The sequence below is a fragment of the Ambystoma mexicanum genome, chromosome 9, assembly GCF_040938575.1.
Source record: "Ambystoma mexicanum isolate Mex_15411 chromosome 9, UKY_AmexF1_1, whole genome shotgun sequence".
Classification (NCBI taxonomy): domain Eukaryota; kingdom Metazoa; phylum Chordata; class Amphibia; order Caudata; family Ambystomatidae; genus Ambystoma; species Ambystoma mexicanum.
The window spans coordinates 837,448,994-837,468,266 of record NC_090931.1 but is presented as its reverse complement, the minus strand read 5'-3'; the positions used below and the strand labels follow the sequence as shown (position 1 = coordinate 837,468,266).

The window sequence follows — 19,273 nt, the reverse complement described above, 5'->3', positions numbered from 1 at the left end:
GGTCTGCACGTCTTGACGGAAGTCAGTAGCCTTGAGCCATCCACGCCGCCTAAGGCACATGCCGTTGCCCAACTGGCGAAATCCAGTGTCGGCGATGTCCGTCGCAATCGTAATGGCGTGGTCCGACGCCACCTCACCTTCCTGCAAGATCTCTAGGGCATCCGCCCTCTTGTCGTCCGGTAGGAAGTCCAGCAGGGGGGCCAGTTTGTACCACAGCTCCCTGTCGTAGCGGGCTACGATAGCCAAGGCGTTGGCCGCCTTAATCGTCGTCGCTGCAGACGATATGACCCTGCGTCCCATCGTATCCAATATCTTTCCCTCGCAGTCCGGCGGGGAAGTCGACGTGGAGGCCGCACCCCCCCCCCGCTTTCTTCCTGGCCACCGCGGAGACGACGGAGTCCGGGTCGGCTGTGCCCGGAGGCACAAGGGGGCCGCGGTCCGGGACCCGGTACTTCTTCTCGTACCGATCCCTTCTAGCCGGCGTCGTGGATGGGTTCTTGAGGAGGGCGAGGCCCTCATCCCAAATATCATCCAGTAGAGGCACGGAGAGGACCGTCTTCCTCTTGGCCTCGCGCCATTGATAAAAGGAAACCTTCCTTCTTCTTCTCCTCCGGGCAGAGCTGGAAGAGCTCGGATGCCCTGGCGATCATGGAGTGAAACGATCCAATCTCGTCGGGCGGGGAAGCCCGGGTGGGAGGTGACGACGGCAGATCCTCGTCATAAACCTCGTCGTCCGTACCCGTCGCGGCCGTGTCAGTCCCCGTATCATCCCCACGAGTCGTGGACGGGGAGGAGGGCTGAATAGGGCGCGATGGCTGAAAAGGAGGTGGGGGGTGAATCCTTCTTCTCTTAGGGGGAGGGCTCCCAGAAGGGCCTGGCTCCGAGTCCCCCGTTGGGAGCGGTTCCTCCGCTGGTGGTAACGGCAGTCTCGTCCTTATCTCCGAGCATAAGGACTGTATAGCCAACAAAATGGCCGCCGAGTTGTCTTGCGGCGCTGGTTGAGGGGAGTCCGACGGGCGGTCAGGGGCCCCGTCGGCACCCTCGACGATATCGTCGTCCCCTACGTCGGGATCCCTCCCGACGGGTTGGTCTTCTTCCACGCCAACGCCGTGGCTTAAGACCTCGATCAGCTCTTCCTCAGAGGTTGAGGCCGAATCCACGACGACCTCCTGCCCCCCCCTTTTTCTTCTCCGTCGGAGGTTTCACGGGGGTCCTGTCGATGGGCATAAAAGAGGACTCCCTCCGCGGTGGCAGGGAGACTGAGCCCCGAGGTCGCCACCACTGGTGTAGCCTCCACAGGCTGAGCCAGGGCCGCTGCGACTGTCTTGATAGAGGCCTTGGCCGGATGGATTAAGGCTTTCACCACCTTAGATGCGTTCACCGCCTTCTCCTTGGGGGAGAGGGGGAGACTGCCTCGCTCTCCATCCGATGGGGCCTTCAAGCTCGACTGGGGCCTCTCCAGGAGCTTCGCCGGGTGCTCGGCCTTCCTCTTACTCGAACCAGAGCGTTGGCTCGTGGTTGATGGTGCCGGGAAGGATGCGCCCTGTCTGGTGCCCATAGAACCCGACCGGTCGGCGCTCCCGGTGCCAGCGGACTCGCGGTGCTTGGCCTTGTGTTGGACCCCCGTCGCCGGGGCGTCCTCAAAGGTCTTAGAAGACCGCTCGGATTTCTTCCTCTTCTTCCTGCCTGACGGGCTCTTCCCTTCCAGCCAGTTGGCGAGACGTTGATGGCGGTCCTTCATGGTCCGCTCCGACATGTTGCCGCAAAACGCACAGTCCTTCTCCACGTGCGTCTTGTCCTCATGTAGGCAGTAAAGACAAAAGGAGTGTTCGTCCTCCTTAAAGACATTCTGAAGCTGGCATCCAGGGCAGACCCTGAACAGCTTTCCGGGCGTCGAGCTTCCCTTCTCCTGGGCCATGTCCGAGATGGGCCTGAGAAACTTCTGGAGTCCTCCAAAAGCGTAGCTCGACGAAATCTTCACCCTTGAGGGGCGTAGACGAATCCGACACGGGTCCCTGTTGATCGGATGAAGAATCGGCGGAGCTTGAGGCTCTTTTTGACCGAAAAAAATCGAAGTTTTGAGAAAAAACATGAAAAAATAGCACTAACGCTCGAGAGCAATAGCACGAGGATCCCAACACTTGAACGTGTGGTAAAAATCTGAAGATGGCTGCCAGAGGTGGGGCTTAGGTAGAGGGCAGTCATTGGCTGTGGTCAGTATGACGCAGAGATCAGTGATTGGTTACTACTACGAAAGACAGATCAGAAACGAAACTGATACTGTTTTTTTCTTTACCGAGGATTCCCAGCCTGACGACGGGGAATATTCATGAGCATGTGAATCCATGCCAGACCCCATGCTGGAGAAATAAATCATTTTGCAACAACACATGCCACATTGAAAAGGCGTCTAGTGGTTTCAGCCACTTTACCAATGCCTCCAAACGAATTCTTCAGGGGAGAGAGAGAGACCGGGATTGATGTTATTTTTTCAAGGCTCTCATTAACATTGCCCCAAAACATAGCAATCAAAGGACATGCCCAATAAATATGAAAGGCGTTCACATGTGGTTCATCGCATTTCAAACACTCCCCTGAACAGGTCTCTGTAAACTTGGCCATCTTGAAAGGGGTGTAATGGAGTTGATTGAGGATTTTGAACTGGATCAGGCGTAAGTCTGCGTTTAGAGACACGGTTTTGTTCAATTGGCAGTATTTGTGCCATTGTTCCTCACCCAATGTCATTCCCAAGTCTGACTCCCATGTTATTTTTATAGTGTTCAGGGATTTGGAATGTGCTTGTATCAGGGCATACATACTGGAAACCCCTGCCTTTACACCACCACCGGATGTTGTAGCACGTAAACACTCATACGTGATAGGCTCTTCTGGAAACGTTGGCCGTCTCGCACCGAACGCGGCCCTCATGCGGTGTTACTGGAGCAATTGAAGCTTCCCTCCCAGATAGTATTCCCGAAGTCACACAGGCTCACATATTTACCCTTCGGGTACATATCCCGCATCTGCAGTTGTTTATCTGAGTCCCATGTTCTCTGTAATGCCTCGTCAAATGTGAGGGAGATTCAATGGAAGCGCCATAGCTGGGCCTCAGGGTCATAAGGTACCTCTACGTCAATTCTCCTATATATCTTGGACCATGCATGGATGGTGACACTGACAGGGTCAAATCTACAGAGGACTTTGTGGCAAACACTGAAAATGACAGAATGAAGATCAGTGGGGGGTGCTGCATATTTCTCTATGGGTATATGCGTGGCGGTATCGTCCGGATCGTACCAGTGTTTGATGAATTAGGCTTGTGCCGTAAAGCTCAAAGTCCGGTGCCGCAATGCCACTGCTCGATTATGGTTCCACCAGTTTGTCCCATTTCATCCTCGCAGCTCCCTTACGCCACATGAACCAGGTAGCCAGGGATTGCAGTTTTGTAAAAAAATACTCTGCCTGGCCAAAGGGGAACATAGCCAAAATAGTATAGTAGTTTAGGAAGAACCACCATTTTCAGGAGTGTCACCTGACCATACAAAGAGATGGGAAGTTTGGCCCACAATTGGAGTTTCACTGTTAACAGTTGTAGGAAAGCATTGTGGTCATCCGCGTACAGCGTTTGTTTTTCTCTGGACACAATTATACCCAGATAGCGAACTCGAATAGGCGTCCACTTGAAGCCGCTGATATTTGATGAGTATTCGATAGCTTGTGTGAGAGGAAACAATTCTGATTTGGAATGATTGATTATATACCCAGAACAATGTGCAAACTCGTGTATGTCCTTCATGACGGGCTCCAGGTTTACCTCAGGGTCCCGGATATAGAGTAGAGTGTCTTCCGCGTAAAGTGATATTATTTGGGGCGGGCCAGTCATTCTGATGCCCCATATGCCCATGGTTTTTACAGACGAACAAAGTCATCAGTTCAATTTTAAGGGCGAACAGTATGGGAGAGACGGGACAACCCTGTCTAGTACCCCTTCCCAGGGGAAATAGTGCAGATAAGGAACAAGTTACTTACCTGTAACTGTTGTTCTCCAGCATGGGTCTGGCATGGATTCACATGCTCATGAATATTCCCCGTCGTCAGGCTGGGAATCCTCGGTAAAGAAAAAACCAGTATCAGTTTCGTTTCTGATCTGTCTTTCGTAGTAATAACCAATCACTGGTCTCTGCGTCATACTGACCACAGCCAATGACTGCCCTCTACCTAAGCACCGCCTCTGGCAGCCATCTTCAGATTTGGAAGCACGTGAAGTGGCAGTATGACCAAGTGAAGAGCCGCAGAGGGGTAGGCGGGAGGGTTCGCATGTGAATCCATGCCAGACCCATGCTGGAGAACAACAGTTACAGGTAAGTAACTTGTTCCTTCTCCAGCATGGGGTCTGGCATGGATTCACATGCTCATGAATAAAGAATACATAGCAGTACACACATGCACAACCACGGGAGGTGGCAAAGGCTCAACATTAAGCATCACATCAACTCAACATTAAGCATCTTACCTCCTCACCAGGCTCACCTCAGGCGAACAGGTTGCGCAGCACTGCTTGGCCGACCCTGGACTCCTCCCTGGAATCCCGGTCGACGCAGTAGAATTTCGTGAAGGTGTGCGTCGACCTCCACGTAGCAGCCCTGCATATGTCCAGCAGGGGCACACCAGATAGGAACGCCGTGGTAGCTGCGATCGCTCTGGTGGAATGGGCTCTCGGACGGCCAGGCAGCGGTCGGTTTGCCAACCGGTGACAGTACATGATACAGCCGGAGAGCCATCTGGAGATGGAAGCCTTCGAGAGAGCCTTCCCCTGATTGACAGGTCCAAAGTTCACAAAGAGTTGTGACGTCTTCCGAAAACCTTTCGTGCGGTCCACGTAGAACTTCAGCGCTCTAGCTACATCCAGCGAGTGCAAAGTCCTCTCAGCCGGCGACGAAGGCGACGGGAAGAACACAGGTAACACCAAGGGTTCGTTGAGATGAAAGTCCGACGGTACCTTGGGCATGAAGGAGGGGTGCGTCCTGAGCACTACCCTCGTGTCGTGGAAAGTCAAGTACGGGGCCTTGCAGGAAAGGGCCTGGATCTCTCCCACTCGTCGTGCGGAGGTGATGGCCACGAGAAAAGCTGTTTTCCACGATAGAAACTTCAACGGGGCCGAGTGTAGAGGCTCGAACGGAGGTCCCATGAGTTTGGTCAGCACCACGTTGAGCTCCCACGCCGGGGCCGGAGCCTTCACCGGCGGGAACGATCTGAACAGTCCCTTCATGAACTCTTTCACCAGACGATGAGACCACAAGGACGTCCGGCCCGTGGTTCTGGTGTATCGGGAGATCGCAGCAAGATGAATCTTGATGGACGCGTGTGCCAGTCCAGCTTTGGCCAGCGTCAGCAGGTACGGCAGCACTTGGGGAGCCGTAATCCGTAGAGGGTTAATCTTCTGTGCGTGGCACCAGACAGAAAACCTCTTCCATTTGTGTCCGTAGCATTTAAGAGTCGAGGACGCCCTGGCCTTTGCAAGAACCTCTCTGCAATCGGCCGGTATGTCGTATCCTCCAAACTCTAGCGCTGCAGGAGCCAGGCCTGCAAGTTCAGCGACTTCGGGTCGTGGTGGAGGATGGCGCCTCCTTCCCTGGAGAGTAGATCCGCGTCCGCCGGCAGCTTGATTGGCGGGGACGCCGACAAGTCCAGAAGGTCCGGGAACCATATCTGCCTCGGCCACGCAGGTGCGACGAGGATCATCCTGCACCGTGACCTCTTGAGCTGGTTGACGAGCCGGATTAGCAGAGGCAAGGGAGGGAACGCGTAGAGGAACAGGCCCTCCCAGGGGAACGAGAAAGCATCGCCCATGCTCCTCGTCTGGGGAAACCTGCTGGCGAACCTCCGGCACTTGGTGTTCGTCGCCGTCGCGAACAGGTCGATCTGGGGTGTGCCCCACCGTCGGAAGAGGCGATCCACCAGATCCTGCCGTATTTCCCACTCGTGGCACGAGCGCAGCTCCCTGCTGAGTGAGTCGGCGATGGTGTTTTTTTATCCCTGCCAGATGAAACGGCACCAGAAGAATCCCTTGGGCGACGGCCCAATGCCACAGGTCCTGCGCCTCCTTGGACAGCGCTGGGGACCTGGTTCCGCCCTGTTTCCTGATGTAAAACATGGTGGTGGTGTTGTCGGTGAAGATCCTCACCACCTTGCCCTTGAGGGACGGAAGGAAGGACCTGAGGGCCCAAAACACTGCACGGAGCTCCAGGACGTTGATATGCAGGGACTTCTCCGTCGGGAGCTAGAGTCCCCTTGCGTGCAGATTTTCGGTGTGCGCTCCCCACCCTTCTAGGGAGGCATCCGTGGTCACAGTCACCTGGTGGGCTGGGGTCTGGAAGTCCATGCCCGCCGTCAGATGCGCGCGGGTGCCCCACCACCGTATCGCTCGTCGGAAACTCTCGTCGAGCTTGATCCTTTCCTCGAAGCTGCCCGTCGTCTGGATCCAGCGCGCATCCAGGAACTCTTGCAACGGGCGCATCCGGAGCCTGCACATGGGAATGAGGTAGATGCAGGAAGACATCATCCCGAGGAGGGACTTGATGGACCTCACCTTGGCCGCGTCGGCCACCAACATCCGTTGCACCTTGCCCAGGATGGTCCTGGTCCTCTCCTCCGACGGGGAGGCCAGAAGGGACACTGTGTCGAGCCTCGCTCCCAGAAACAGTGCGACTTGCGCGGGCACCAGGTGGGATTTGGCGTAGTTCACGGAGAATCCCAGGTCCGTGAGGAGTTGGACGGTCCTTGCCGTGTGGACCACGGCGAGCTCCCTCGTCTTGGCGCGGATGAGCCAGTCGTCCAGGTAGGGGTAGACGTGAATCCCCTCGCGGCGCAGCTGCGCCGCCACCGGTGCGAGGCACTTGGTGAAAACCCTGGGTGCCGACCGCAGTCCGAAGGGAAGGGCTTTGAACTGGTAATGACGCCCTTGGACCACGAATCTGAGGAATTTTCGGTGCCCCTTTAGGATGGGAATGTGGAAGTAGGCATCCTCCAAATCCAACGACGATAGGAAGTCTCCTTCCTCCAGCTGACCCAGGACGTGCTGGAGGGTGACCATCCGGAACTTCTGCGCCTTGATGAACTTGTTCAGGCGTCGCAGGTCCAGGATGGGGCGCCATCCTCCCGTCTTCTTCTTCACGAGGAAGTAACGCGAGTAGACTCCGGAGCCCCGAAGCCCCTTTGGGACGCGTTCGATGGCGCCCTTTCTGAGCATCGCCTTTACCTCCAGGAGAAGTTGAGGGACGTGAAGTTCTTTCCTGGCCACGGGGGGGACGCGCGGGCACCTTCTTTGAAACTCGAGCGCGTGGCCCCGGGCCAGGGCGTCCAGCACCCAACGGTCGGTGGAGATGGACTCCCACACGCTGACGAAGCCCGCCAGCCGGCCTCCCACCGGGGTGCTTCGGTGGGGGCCCGACCCCACGGCCGGTTCAATCCTGCTTGGACGCGGCCTTGCCGCCTTGGCCTCCTTGGCGACGACGGCGGGGTCCGCCAGACTTGCCTCGTCCTCTGTAGGCCTCTTGCGACGACGAGCGGGCCGCTTGACGGTAGGAAGCGAAACCGCCGCCGGAACCTTTGGAGGCGCCCTTGCCTCCGCCGCTCCGAAAGGGCGTCCGCCGTTGCTGCAGTACTCCAAGGGCCCGGGCCGTCTCAGTATCCGCCTTGATGGCCTGAAGGGAATCGTCCACTGTCTTCCCAAACAGGTTGTTCCCGTCGAAGGGCATGTCCAGGACCCTGGTCTGGACGTCCTGCCGAAAGTCCGTAGCCTTGAGCCATCCGCGACGTCGAAGGCAAACGCCGTTGCCCATCTGGCGGAACCCAGTGTCGGCGATGTCCGTCGCCACGGTGATGGCGTGGTCCGAGGCCACCTCACCTTCCTGCAGGATCTCAAGGGCCTCCGCCCTCTTGTCGTCCGGCAGAAAATCCAGCAGGGGAGCTATCTTGTACCAGAGTTCCCTGTCGTAGCGGGCCACGATAGCCAAGGCGTTGGCCGCTTTAATCGTCGTCGCCGCCGACGAGATGACTCTGCGTCCCATGGCATCCAATTTCTTTCCCTCGCCGTCCGGCGGGGAAGTTGACGTGGAGGCCGCACCCCCCCCCGCTTTCTTCCTGGCTGCCGCGGAGACGACGGAGTCCGGGGTAGGCTGCGCCCGGAGGCATAGGGGGGCCGAGTCCGGGACCCGGTACTTTTTCTCGTACCGGTCTCTTCTCGCTGGCGTCGTGGAAGGGTTCTTGAGGAGGGAAAGGCCCTCATCCCAAATGTCGTCCAACAGAGGCACTGCGAGGACCGTCTTCCTCTTGGTCTCGCGCCGTTGGTAAAGGAAGCCTTCCTTTTTCTTCTCCTCAGGGCAGAGTTGGAAAAGCTCGGATGCCCTGGCGATCATTGAGTGGAACGATCCAATCTCGTCGGGCGGAGAAGCCCTGGTGGGAGGCGACGACGGAAAATCCTCGTCGTATGCCTCGTCGTCCGTACCCGTCGCTGCCGTGTCAGTCCCCGTATCATCCCCTCGGGTGGACGGGGAGGAGGGCTGGACGGGGCGCGACGGTTGAAAAGGAGGCGGTGGATGAATCCTTCTTTTCTTGGTAGGGGGAACACCAGAAGGTCCCGGTTCTGGATCCCCCGACGGGAGAGGTTCCTCCGTCGGTAACGGTAGTCTCGTCCTTATCTCGGAGCATAAGGACTGTATAGCCAACAAAATGGCCGCTGAGTTGTCTTGCGGCGCTGGCAGAGGGGAATCCGACGGGCGAGCAGGGGCCCCGTCGGTATCCTCGACGATGTCGTCGTCGTCACCTGCGTCGGGGCCCATTCCGACGGGCTGGTCTTGTTCCACGCCTAGGCCGTGGCTTAAGACCTCGATCAGTTCCTCTTCTGAGGTTGAGGCCGAATCTACGACGACGCCCTGCCCCCCCTTCTTCCCCACGGAGGGTTTCACGGGGGTCCTATCGATGGGCACGAAAGAAGACTCCCTCCGAGGAGGCAGGGAGATTCTGGGCCCCGAGGCCGCCACCACTGGTGCAGCCTCCACAGGCTGGGCCAGGGCCGCCGCGACCGTTTCGATAGAGGGCTTGGTCGAATGGATCAAGGCCTTCACCACCTTAGGTGCGCTCACCGCCTTATCCTTGAGGGAGGGGGCACTGCCACGCTCCTCCTCTGCCTTAGAGCTCGACCGGGGTCTCTCCAGGAGCTTCGCCGGGTGCTCGGCCTTCCTCTTACCCGACCCAGAGCGTTGGCTCGTGGTTGATGGTGCCGGGGAGGGTGCGCCCTGCCTGGCGCCCGTAGAGCCCGACCGTTCGGCGCTCCCGGTGCCAGCGGACTCGCGGTGCTTGGCCTTATGTTGGGCCCCCGTCGCCGGGGCGCCCTCAAAGGTCTTAGAAGACCGCTCAGATTTCTTCTTCTTCTCGCCAGACGGGCTCTTACCCTCCAGCCAGCTGGCGAGACGTTGATGGCGGTCCTTCATGGTCCGTTCCGACATGTTGCCGCAAAACGCACAGTCCTTCTCCACGTGCGTCTTGTCCCCATGAAGGCAGTAAAGGCAGAAAGAGTGTTCGTCCTCCTTGAAGACGTTCTGCAGCTGGCATCCAGGGCAGGCCCTGAACAGCTTTCCGGGCGTCGAGCTTCCCTTCTCCTGGGCCATCTCCGAGACCGGGCCTGCGAAGCTTCTGGAGTCCTCCGAAGTGTAGCTCGACGAAATCTTCACCCTTGAGGGGCACAGATGAATCCGACACGGGTCCCCGTTGATCGGATGTAGGATCGGTGGAGCTTGAGGCTCTTTTGACCGAAAGAATCGAAGTTTTTGTGAAAAAGCGCGAAAAATTAGCACTAACGCTCGAGAGCAATAGCACGAGGATCCCAACACATGAACGTGCGGTAAAAATCTGAAGATGGCTGCCAGAGGCGGTGCTTAGGTAGAGGGCAGTCATTGGCTGTGGTCAGTATGACGCAGAGACCAGTGATTGGTTATTACTACGAAAGACAGATCAGAAACGAAACTGATACTGGTTTTTTCTTTACCGAGGATTCCCAGCCTGACGACGGGGAATATTCATGAGCATGTGAATCCATGCCAGACCCCATGCTGGAGAAAGTATGATTCGGGAGGACTCTCGCACCTGGGTTGGTGTACGAACCCAGGCCAAAGCATTCAAGCACCTAAAATAGATACACCCAGGAGACCGTATTGAATGCCTTTTCAGCGTCTAGTGCAGCTACTGCCATCTGTTGATGCATATCTGTGCCATCCCCCCAAATAGTTCAAATTACCTTCTAGGTTTGGATATTTTTCTTTTGCAGGAAACCTGGATGATGAGCAACTTTTGTATTGATGATTTTTCGTCTTTCCAGATTCCGGCGCAAAGAAATTCCACTGGTCGCCCATATGTTTCTAGACAAGTCCGATGTATGAAAGTCTTATCAAAGCAGGTCCTCCCCTGCTGTTCCAGAACCATCAAGGACCACATCAACACCTTTGCTCCGATTTCTGCGATCACTCCTTTGCCACCATAACTTTTCCCTCCCCCCTCAAGCACTCCTGTGTGCACCCCCTTCTTAAGAAGCCCTAGGCCAATCCTTCCTCTCCGGCTAACTATCGCCCGATCTCCATCACTCCTTTCCTTGGCAAACTCTTGGAAAGACAGGCCATCTCCCAGCTTAATCTACACACTGAATCTGTTGGTTGTCTCCATGACCACCAGTCTGTGTTCCGAGCCGCCAGAAGCACAGTAACTGCTCTTCTTAAGACCCGTGAAGACTTGCTCTCCAATCTTGACTCTAATCCCCCTTCTGTCCTCATTCTCCTCGATCTATCCTCTGCTTTTGACATGGTCACCCATGCCATCCTGCTCAATCGCCTCTGATCGCATGCTCCAATACCCAGACCTCAGAGAGCAACTCGCAGACGATGCAGAAGCGTTATCGGAACTCAACCTAGTGCAGGACTACACAGCATACGCGTGCTGATACGCCATTAAAGCCTTTGTTCGGGGACAATGCACATTGCGCTGGGCACACAAGCGTAACTCGTGGGGGAAGTAGTAGCCCGGCTAACAGCAGAACTCAAAAGGGTGGAGAGGTGCCACAAAGAATAAAAAAATAAGCAGTTAAGGCCACAACTAAACAAACTGAGGGCAAAAATTTGACAGGTAACCGCTGACAGGGCCCAGAAGACGTATATTAGCTGGTCGCAAACATACTACTCAGAGAGCGACAAGCCGCTGAGGCTGATGGCCCTGGCCCTAGAGCAGAGACAAGCCGCCCAAACCATAGCCTTAATAAGGGATAAGGCAGGCAACCTAATGGTTGGCGATAACCGAATCAATGCTCGATTCGCAGAATTCTATCAAGACCTATATACGGCATCAGAAGCTTGTACAGCTCAGGATATCGAGTCTTTTTTTAGACTCCATAGTGATACCAAAGATTCCACAGTATCACAGGGCAGCCCTAGACGTCTGCATTACAGCGACATAAAAAGCAAGCGCTATAGCCGCACTGTCCGCAGGGAAAGCATCTGGCCTTGATGGGAAGTGTCTGGCCCAGCGTAGTGAAAATAGTCTCCCACTCATAATCCATAAAGAACAAACGGGATTTATCTGCAACAGACATTCGAGCGACAACATCAGGCGACTGCTGCATCTGATCGCAGGGGATAGAGATCCAGAAGATATTATACTAGCATTAGGTGCAGAAAAGGCTTTCGACAAGGTGCAGTGGGAATTTATACAGCTTTCCCCCTCATCTTGTCCAACTGATTAAACTGCTTTACGCGGGCCAGAGCGCCTTGGTGGCCACTAACGCCATTACCTCCCCTGCATTCGACCTACAATCACGCACATGCCAAGGGTGCCCGTTGTCGCCCCTGCTCTATGCCCTCTCCATAGAGCCGATAGCGATCAAACTCTAAGCGGACGATGGCTGGGCGGGCATACAACAGGGTGGAGGGAGAGGAGCACTGCATATCCCTCTATGCAGACATGCTGCTGTACATAAGTAATGGTCCCACCTCTCTCCTGCACATTCGAGCAATATTGCCAGAGATCGGGCCGATGGGCGGATATAAGATCAATAGGAATAAGTCTGAGGCCATGGCACTACAACAAGATATCCCGTGGGACTCCCCCGTGGGGGGGGTGGGGGGTTCCCCCATTCACATAGCAAACGCGCCACATTAAGTATCTAGGCATAAATTTAAGCGCCGCACTAGACAAGCTCCAGGACCTAAATTACCCACAGACTATGAAGAACATCTCCCAAGATCTAGGCAGATGGGATACTCTATGTAGCCCTCTCCCTGACAGGGAGGATAAACGGGTTGAAAATTAACTTGTTTCCCAAATTAATCTATATTGCAATGATGATACCTGTTAGCCCGACACTCAAGTCAATGAAAGACCTAGACGTAGCAATCGCAATGTTTATTTGGAAAGGGAAGAAGGTGAGAATCCGCCTCTCAGTACTACAGGCGAGCAAGAATAATGGCGGACTGGCGGCACCATCCCTGAGAGCCTATCATCAAGCGGCCCAGGTCTGCTGGATGAAACGATGGCTAGACAGAACTGACGCTGGAGGGCAATGGAAGTAGCTCTTCTGAAACCAATGACTCCAAACGAAATCATGGTCATACCCCCAAATAAGCACCCGCCAAACATTAAAGACATCAGATTTTAGGGCCTACGATCTCTCAATGGCACAAACTGAGGGCCGTACAGGGGGTCCCAACTCAGAACGCACCACTATGGTCCAGCCTTCGGGCAATACTTTTTTACGGGCTAACACAGAAAATACATCATAAACAAGATCAGGACTGGGCAAATAGACGGCTGATGGGACATTAGCGAGGAGGGGACTCTTCTGAAATTCCAAGCTGCACGCACAAAGCTGGGACTCGATCAATGGGACTGTCTCACTTATGATACGATACAAGCCACGATACACTCCCACACGTCGCTGGATTCCCGTCTCCAGACCCCGGCCTGTGCGAGAAGGAGATGGAACAACACCTAGAGTCTTTCCCGCACCTTCACACCTTCTACCAATAGGCGATTCCCAGTAACCTAGGCATGAACCTCACACTAGCTATGACATGGTCTGAGGAACTAGGGGTCCAAATTGGCATACCTGACATCCTTGAATATTACACAGCTATACCGTTAACCTCTACGAATATCAAAAATAGAGAAATTCAATATAAAATCATGCAACAACTATACTACACCCCAACTAAACTACATAAAATGGGGATTGCCCAATCTGACAAGTGCTGGAGGGGCTGCGGTGCTACAGGCACAATGGGGCACATATTGTGGCGATGCGCTGATATCACTTCCTAGTGGAGGAGTGTGCCCAAACAAAAAGGAGGCATTACTTGGGCTGATGTTGCATGCACACCCGAGGATATGCTAATGGGGGTTGACGAATGGCACACAGACACTATAGTCCGCACACTCGTTGGCCTTATTCTGTTCACGGCTAGGAAACTCCTGGTCATCCACTGGAAAGCTAAAGCTCCACCTTTGGCTATCGAGCAGGCCGCACTCCTCTCTAAAACATGCCGATTTGAAGGAGCGGCATTTACGAGATAGTCGACGCATAACCTGACCGGAGCTATATTATATACATATATGACTTTTCTGGGAAGCTACAATGCTGTATTTTAACTAATAAAGAAGCCATTATGGATTTGCTGGTCACGGACTGATTATTGATTACTTAAGTCTGGTATGAAGGAATGAAGGAGAGTGCTACTCGCATAACTGACGTTCAGCCAGTTCTTTTGAAAATATACATATAGATATAGTGAAGGATCGCCCAATGGAATGTTACGCTACTAAACAAGGAGGCAAGCAAAATCGCTGGTAGTGACAATAAGCACACCATGCACTAGTCCATAATGACTTCGTTATTAGAGGAGCACACTCACTGTTATGGGGGGATAGTTGAATTGGGGTTTGGAGGGGGGGGAGAGAAGAGGGGGCAAATGTTGGGAAGGGTTAAATCAAACTTCAGAACGCAGTTGAATGAATTGCATCAACAGTTACACTGTGCAAATAAGATGTATGCAGAACATTTTCACCTGTACGGTTATAAAAAACTTGTAAAAAAAGATGTTTTAAAAAAAATTATAATGTCTAGCATTGCAGGTGGTCACCTAATGCCTAAACTGCACGAGAATCACATTGAGAGCTCCAAGCACTATCTGCATATATTTTGTAATTTATACTAATTGGACGATAGGTACTTCCTCGCACAGAATCTGTAAACCGGAAAAACAGATGTGTGTAGAAACAGAAGAAGAAAAAAAGTCTTCAAATCCTAATAGCATGAAAAGCTTTAAAAAGTTGCCAACAGGAAAAAAAAAAGACCACCATTGTGCTAACAAGTGTCCAGTCCAGGTGAGCGCAGAAAAAAGGACTGATGGGAGAGAAATGGTGGCAGAGGGGCATGGTGCATGCTTGGTGTGGTCCCTGGAATCTGTACTGGCTTGGCTTAAGAATTTGAATTTTGGTGTGTGAAAATGACTGGTCCCGCCCGCACGCATATCATGGACATGCCACAAGTATGGAGGAAAGGGAATAGTAAGTAGGAGTACAACAGACCAACCTTGTCTGTGCTAAGGGAGAGTCAGAAATAATAATAGAAAGTCAATCACTTGTACAGTTTGTCTAGCAGTGTTACCAATGACCACATTTCTCTGCTTGCAGATTGCTTGTCGAAGTCAGTCCTTTAGGTAGCCTTGGCTTTCATCTCCTACGTTCATAGTAGTAGATGCCGACGATTCACAGTAGCACATGCCAATACACAAACAGATCATACTGAAGCCCCTTTCTAGGTGGCCGAATAATTACATATTACATTGAATGAACAAACTTTATCCTCACCTCTACACACTTGTGAATATTGTCTGGCCCCACACCACCGTCAACTTCGATATCCAAAGAGGGGAACTGTGTCCTGAGCCAATGAACCTAGAGAGAACCAAGGAAAACATCAGTAATACTCTAAAATGTCTACATTCACAGAGACCATTTAGTCTTCTGCCACCCCCCAAAAGTACACAAGCTAGATCGTTCTTCAATTGATTAATTTCAAGATAACATATTGCTCAATTGATGATTAGTTTCAAGAGAACATATTGTTATGTGGGAAACAGCAAGATCTGTACTTTAAGAAAATGCAATATTATATTACAAAATAAAATGCTAACAAACAATTGAACTGATTTCCAAGAAGCTGCTTCTCTTGCACCTTGCAAAACTGAAAATAGTTGCCATTAAATGAAGATATTTGCCATCAGGGAGGGACGAGAGACATTTTTTACACTTTACAATTGCCGGCGCGGCAAATACAAAAGCCTTTTGATGGAATAGAACCCAGTTAATGCAAGATTCAGAGGAACTGCATTCACGCTACCACTAGCAAGGGACAAAACATATTATACAATTGAGTGGAACTACACAGTTGGGAACTGAAACCATGGCATTAGCTGTACCTCCTCCACCCCCCCATGTTTGGCAGAACCAGGCAACCAACTGATTAGGTGGGAAAGGTGGAGAAAAATGTTCGAAACGTATTTGGTGGCCATGGTGGGGGGTTGAGGAGAACAAATTTAACCCCTGCAGAAAACAAGCACTATTACTCCACAATTTAGGCTCAGAAGGGCGCAGTGTTTTCTATGGCCTTCCTGAACTCCTGGAGGGAGGAGCAGGGGACCTGGATGAGTCCTCTGTAGCTGTAAGGAAAATTGAAGAACATTATGAACCAAAAAAGAATGTAACCTTCGAAAGGCACACATTTTTTCAAAGAAGTCAAGAATCTTCAGAGTCGGTGGAAGAGTATGTGGCTGTGCCAAGGACACTGAGCCACACTTGCGAATTTGGGGCTTTAACGAAATCCCTGATTCGAGATCAATTGGTAAGGTGCACAAACAACCCCAGGGTGCAGGACAAGCTATTAGCAAAGGATATGACCTTAGCCAGTGGAGCTCACTAAAAGCATTGAACAAACGACTCAGTGTACGGAGGAAATGAAAGTGGAGAAACATGGGGGGCAAGAGGTATGTGCGATGGGCCAAAGGAGACCACCCGTGCCGAAGAAGGAATGATGGGGGCACAAATGTCTTAGATGTGGAAATCCCAGACATGCAGCGAACAATGTATTGTGTCCGGCGAAGAACGCAGAATGCATTAGGTGCAGGCGGAGAGGACATTTTGCACGCATGTGCAGGGAGTCGACCATCAGTGTGGTGGAGCAGAAACAAGGTCATAACGAACAGGAGACCGTCTCATCTGTCCAAAGTGTTGATAGCAAGCCTCGACACATATTTGAGATTTCTGCAATATCTGAAGGGGTGAATGGCCCAGTGGATGAATTCCAAATTGATGGGCCTAAGTTGTCAATGAAGGTGAATTTGGCTTCTCCATGGACAATTGTGTCAGAAGACATTTTCACGTAGACCCAGCTAAGAGATGCGCAAGAAATAATGCCGTCCCACGTGCAACCATGTGGGTATTGGGAGAGAGATAGATCTGCTAGGAAAATTTCGAGGACGAGTAAGCTACAAAGGCAGAGAATGTGCCGCAAACATACTAGTGGCGAAGAAAGGATCGTCCTTACTAGGATGGGAGGAACAAAAAAGTCTGGGAGTTCGGATCCAAGCGAATGCTCCAACACCAATTCCGGTAGCTGAAGTGAAAGACAAATGGGCTGCAGAGTTCCAGAGGTGTTTTTGGAAAGCCTTGGGAAAGAGATTTCAAACACTACATTAAAATGAGACCTAACTCTCGTCCTGTGGTACACAAAGTGAGACCAGTCCCGCACAACAAGAAACAGCAGCTACATGAAGAGTTAAATAGTCTGTTACAACGTGGGGTGATAAGAGCGGCTACAGGGCACAGAATGGCTATCTCCGGTGGTTCTGGTGGCTAAAAGCAATGGGAAGATGTGACTTTGCGTCAACCTGAAAAGAACTTAACAAGAACATTCTGGTGGAGAGACACCCCTTACCGATCATCTCAGAAGCTCTGTTTTAGGAGACTCCAGTTGGTTCACAGTGATTTATTGGCAGCATACCATCAAGTGCCGTTTTCCAAGGAGTGTCAAGATGTCACGCCATTTATTACACCAGAAGGAACTTTTAAATATTTAAGAATTCCGTTTGGGTTGGCATCGGCTGCGGCAGAGTTTCAACGAGTGACGAAGAAAGTGCTAGAAGGAGTTTCCAATGAGATCGTATTTCAGGATGACATTCTAGTGTTTGCTGAGTGTATGGTGCAACATGACACCATTTTGCTGTGTGTTTTGGAGAAATTGAGAGAAGCTGGTTTAACTGTGCAGCGGAGCAAATGCAGGATAGGTGTGCGTGAGGTACAATATTTGGGGCACAAAATATCATCCCAAGGGATTGCCCCCAAGCTTAGTCTTTTAGAAAGCATTGGTAAAGCTCCAGCCCCACGAGACAAGATCAGCTAAGGTCATTTATGGGAATGGCAGAGCTCTACCACAAATTTGTTAATCATTTTGCTGCCATTTCAACGCCTCTGAGAGCTTTTCTGAAGAAGGGTGTTGGGTTTTTGTGGTCAGATGAATGTCAGGATGCGTTTCAAAAAATGAAGGAGGGAATTGCTGGAGCTCCCTCATTGGGAGGGTTTGAGAGTGGCAGGAAAAGGGTTCTGACGGTGGAGGCCAGTTTATTAGGTTTGGGAGCATCTCTTTCACAAGTGGACAGTGGGAAAGAGGAGCATGTAATCGCATTTGCGTCCAGACCATTGAGGGGTGCGGAAAATAACTATTCGGCTGTAGAGAGAGAGAGGCTTTGGCTGTGCTTTGGGTAGTTTTACATTTTAAGTTTTTCTTGTGGGGTCAGAGGTTCATGATTAAAACTGGCCATAGGCCTTTGGTACAAATGCTGGCTGGCGACGGGTGGGCAAAAGCGTCGCCCAGAATCTCGAGGTGGATGTTAGGGCTGCAAGGGTACAATTTTCACATGCGTTATGTATCTGGTAGAGAAAATGTTGTTGCGGATTGTCTTTCGCGGCTTCCTGTTTAGGATCATGAGGAGGCTGGAGAAAAGTTGCAAGAAGACGAAATGATTGTTGCCAGCATGGAACTTGGGGCGGTGGAGAAGCGAGAGTGGATGGTGGCAGAGAAGGAGGATGGTGTGCTTAGTAAAGTGAAGGAATGGACTATGGTAGGTTAGCCTGGTGAAAAGGAAATTGAAAGGAAATGCAATTGTTTTTACGAGGTTAAAGATGAGTTGTGCTTGACAGGAGCTGGAGGAAGACTTTGGAGAAGTAGTAAGGTGGTTCCTCCTGAAGGAGTCAGAGAGAAGCTGATTGATATTGTCCATCAAGGGCCCTGCAGAATGAGTGGGACTAAGAGGTTGTTAAGGCAGAGTTATTGGTGGCCAGCCATGGACAGTGGAGTGGCCAGGAAGATAAGAGAACATGGGGTATGCGTGGCGTGTGACAAGAACAAGGTGGTAAGAGAGACGCCACTCCTACCGGTGAGTGTACCGGGTGAGCCCTGACAAAGTGGCGGTAGATTTGATGGGTCCCATTCAAGGGTTGGGTGATGGTTTTAGATTCATTGTGGTGTTGGTTGATTACCACTCGAGGTGGATAGAGTGGAAGGGTTTGAGAGAGGCTACCATAGTGGAATTGCTGGCATTTTTTTGATAAAGTGTTTTTTAGGGAAGGTTTCCCTTCAGAAATTGTAACGGACAATGGCGTACATTTCGTTCTGAAAACATGAAGATTTGTTTGTTGCGCTTTGGGATAGTGCACACTCGTACTGCACTGTACCACTCCAGGGCGAACGGGTTGGTGGAGCGAGCGAATAGGTTCTTGAAAGGTGGCATTCAATTGGCCATGGGATCAGGATTGTCATGGGCTGAGGTGCTCAGGGAAATGGTGTGATCTATTATACCACGCCTCATTCAGTTATCAAGGTTTCCCCGTTTGTGTCATTGAAGGGGTGCCAATCGGGCACCAAGTTATGTTCAGGTTGGGTGGGATTAGCTGGCAGTGTACATGTGAATCGCAAACAGATAATGAAATTAATAGAAGAGGTCCAATGCCAGTACAATAATGTGTATGACGACGTTTCTAGAGTTAAGGAACAAGAATGGGAAGTTGGAGATTGTGGTACTTATTAAAAATCCCAGGTATGGGCTTAAGTGTTTAGAGAGAAAATTCCTGGGTCCAAAAAGGATTACGGCTGTAAGAGGCGAGTGTGGTGGTTGTTGAG

General features: G+C 52.0%; 1 protein-coding gene across 1 annotated transcript in view; it reads right to left on the bottom strand.

The window, feature by feature from the left end:
- The window catches only part of RPE (ribulose-5-phosphate-3-epimerase), a 382,550-nt gene that overhangs the window by 103,397 nt on the left and 259,880 nt on the right, over positions 1-19,273 (bottom strand). Inside the window, exon 5 of the mRNA XM_069615905.1 lies at positions 14,908-14,994. Coding sequence (XP_069472006.1) covers positions 14,908-14,994 — 87 coding nt within the window. The remainder of the gene's footprint in view (positions 1-14,907; positions 14,995-19,273) is intronic.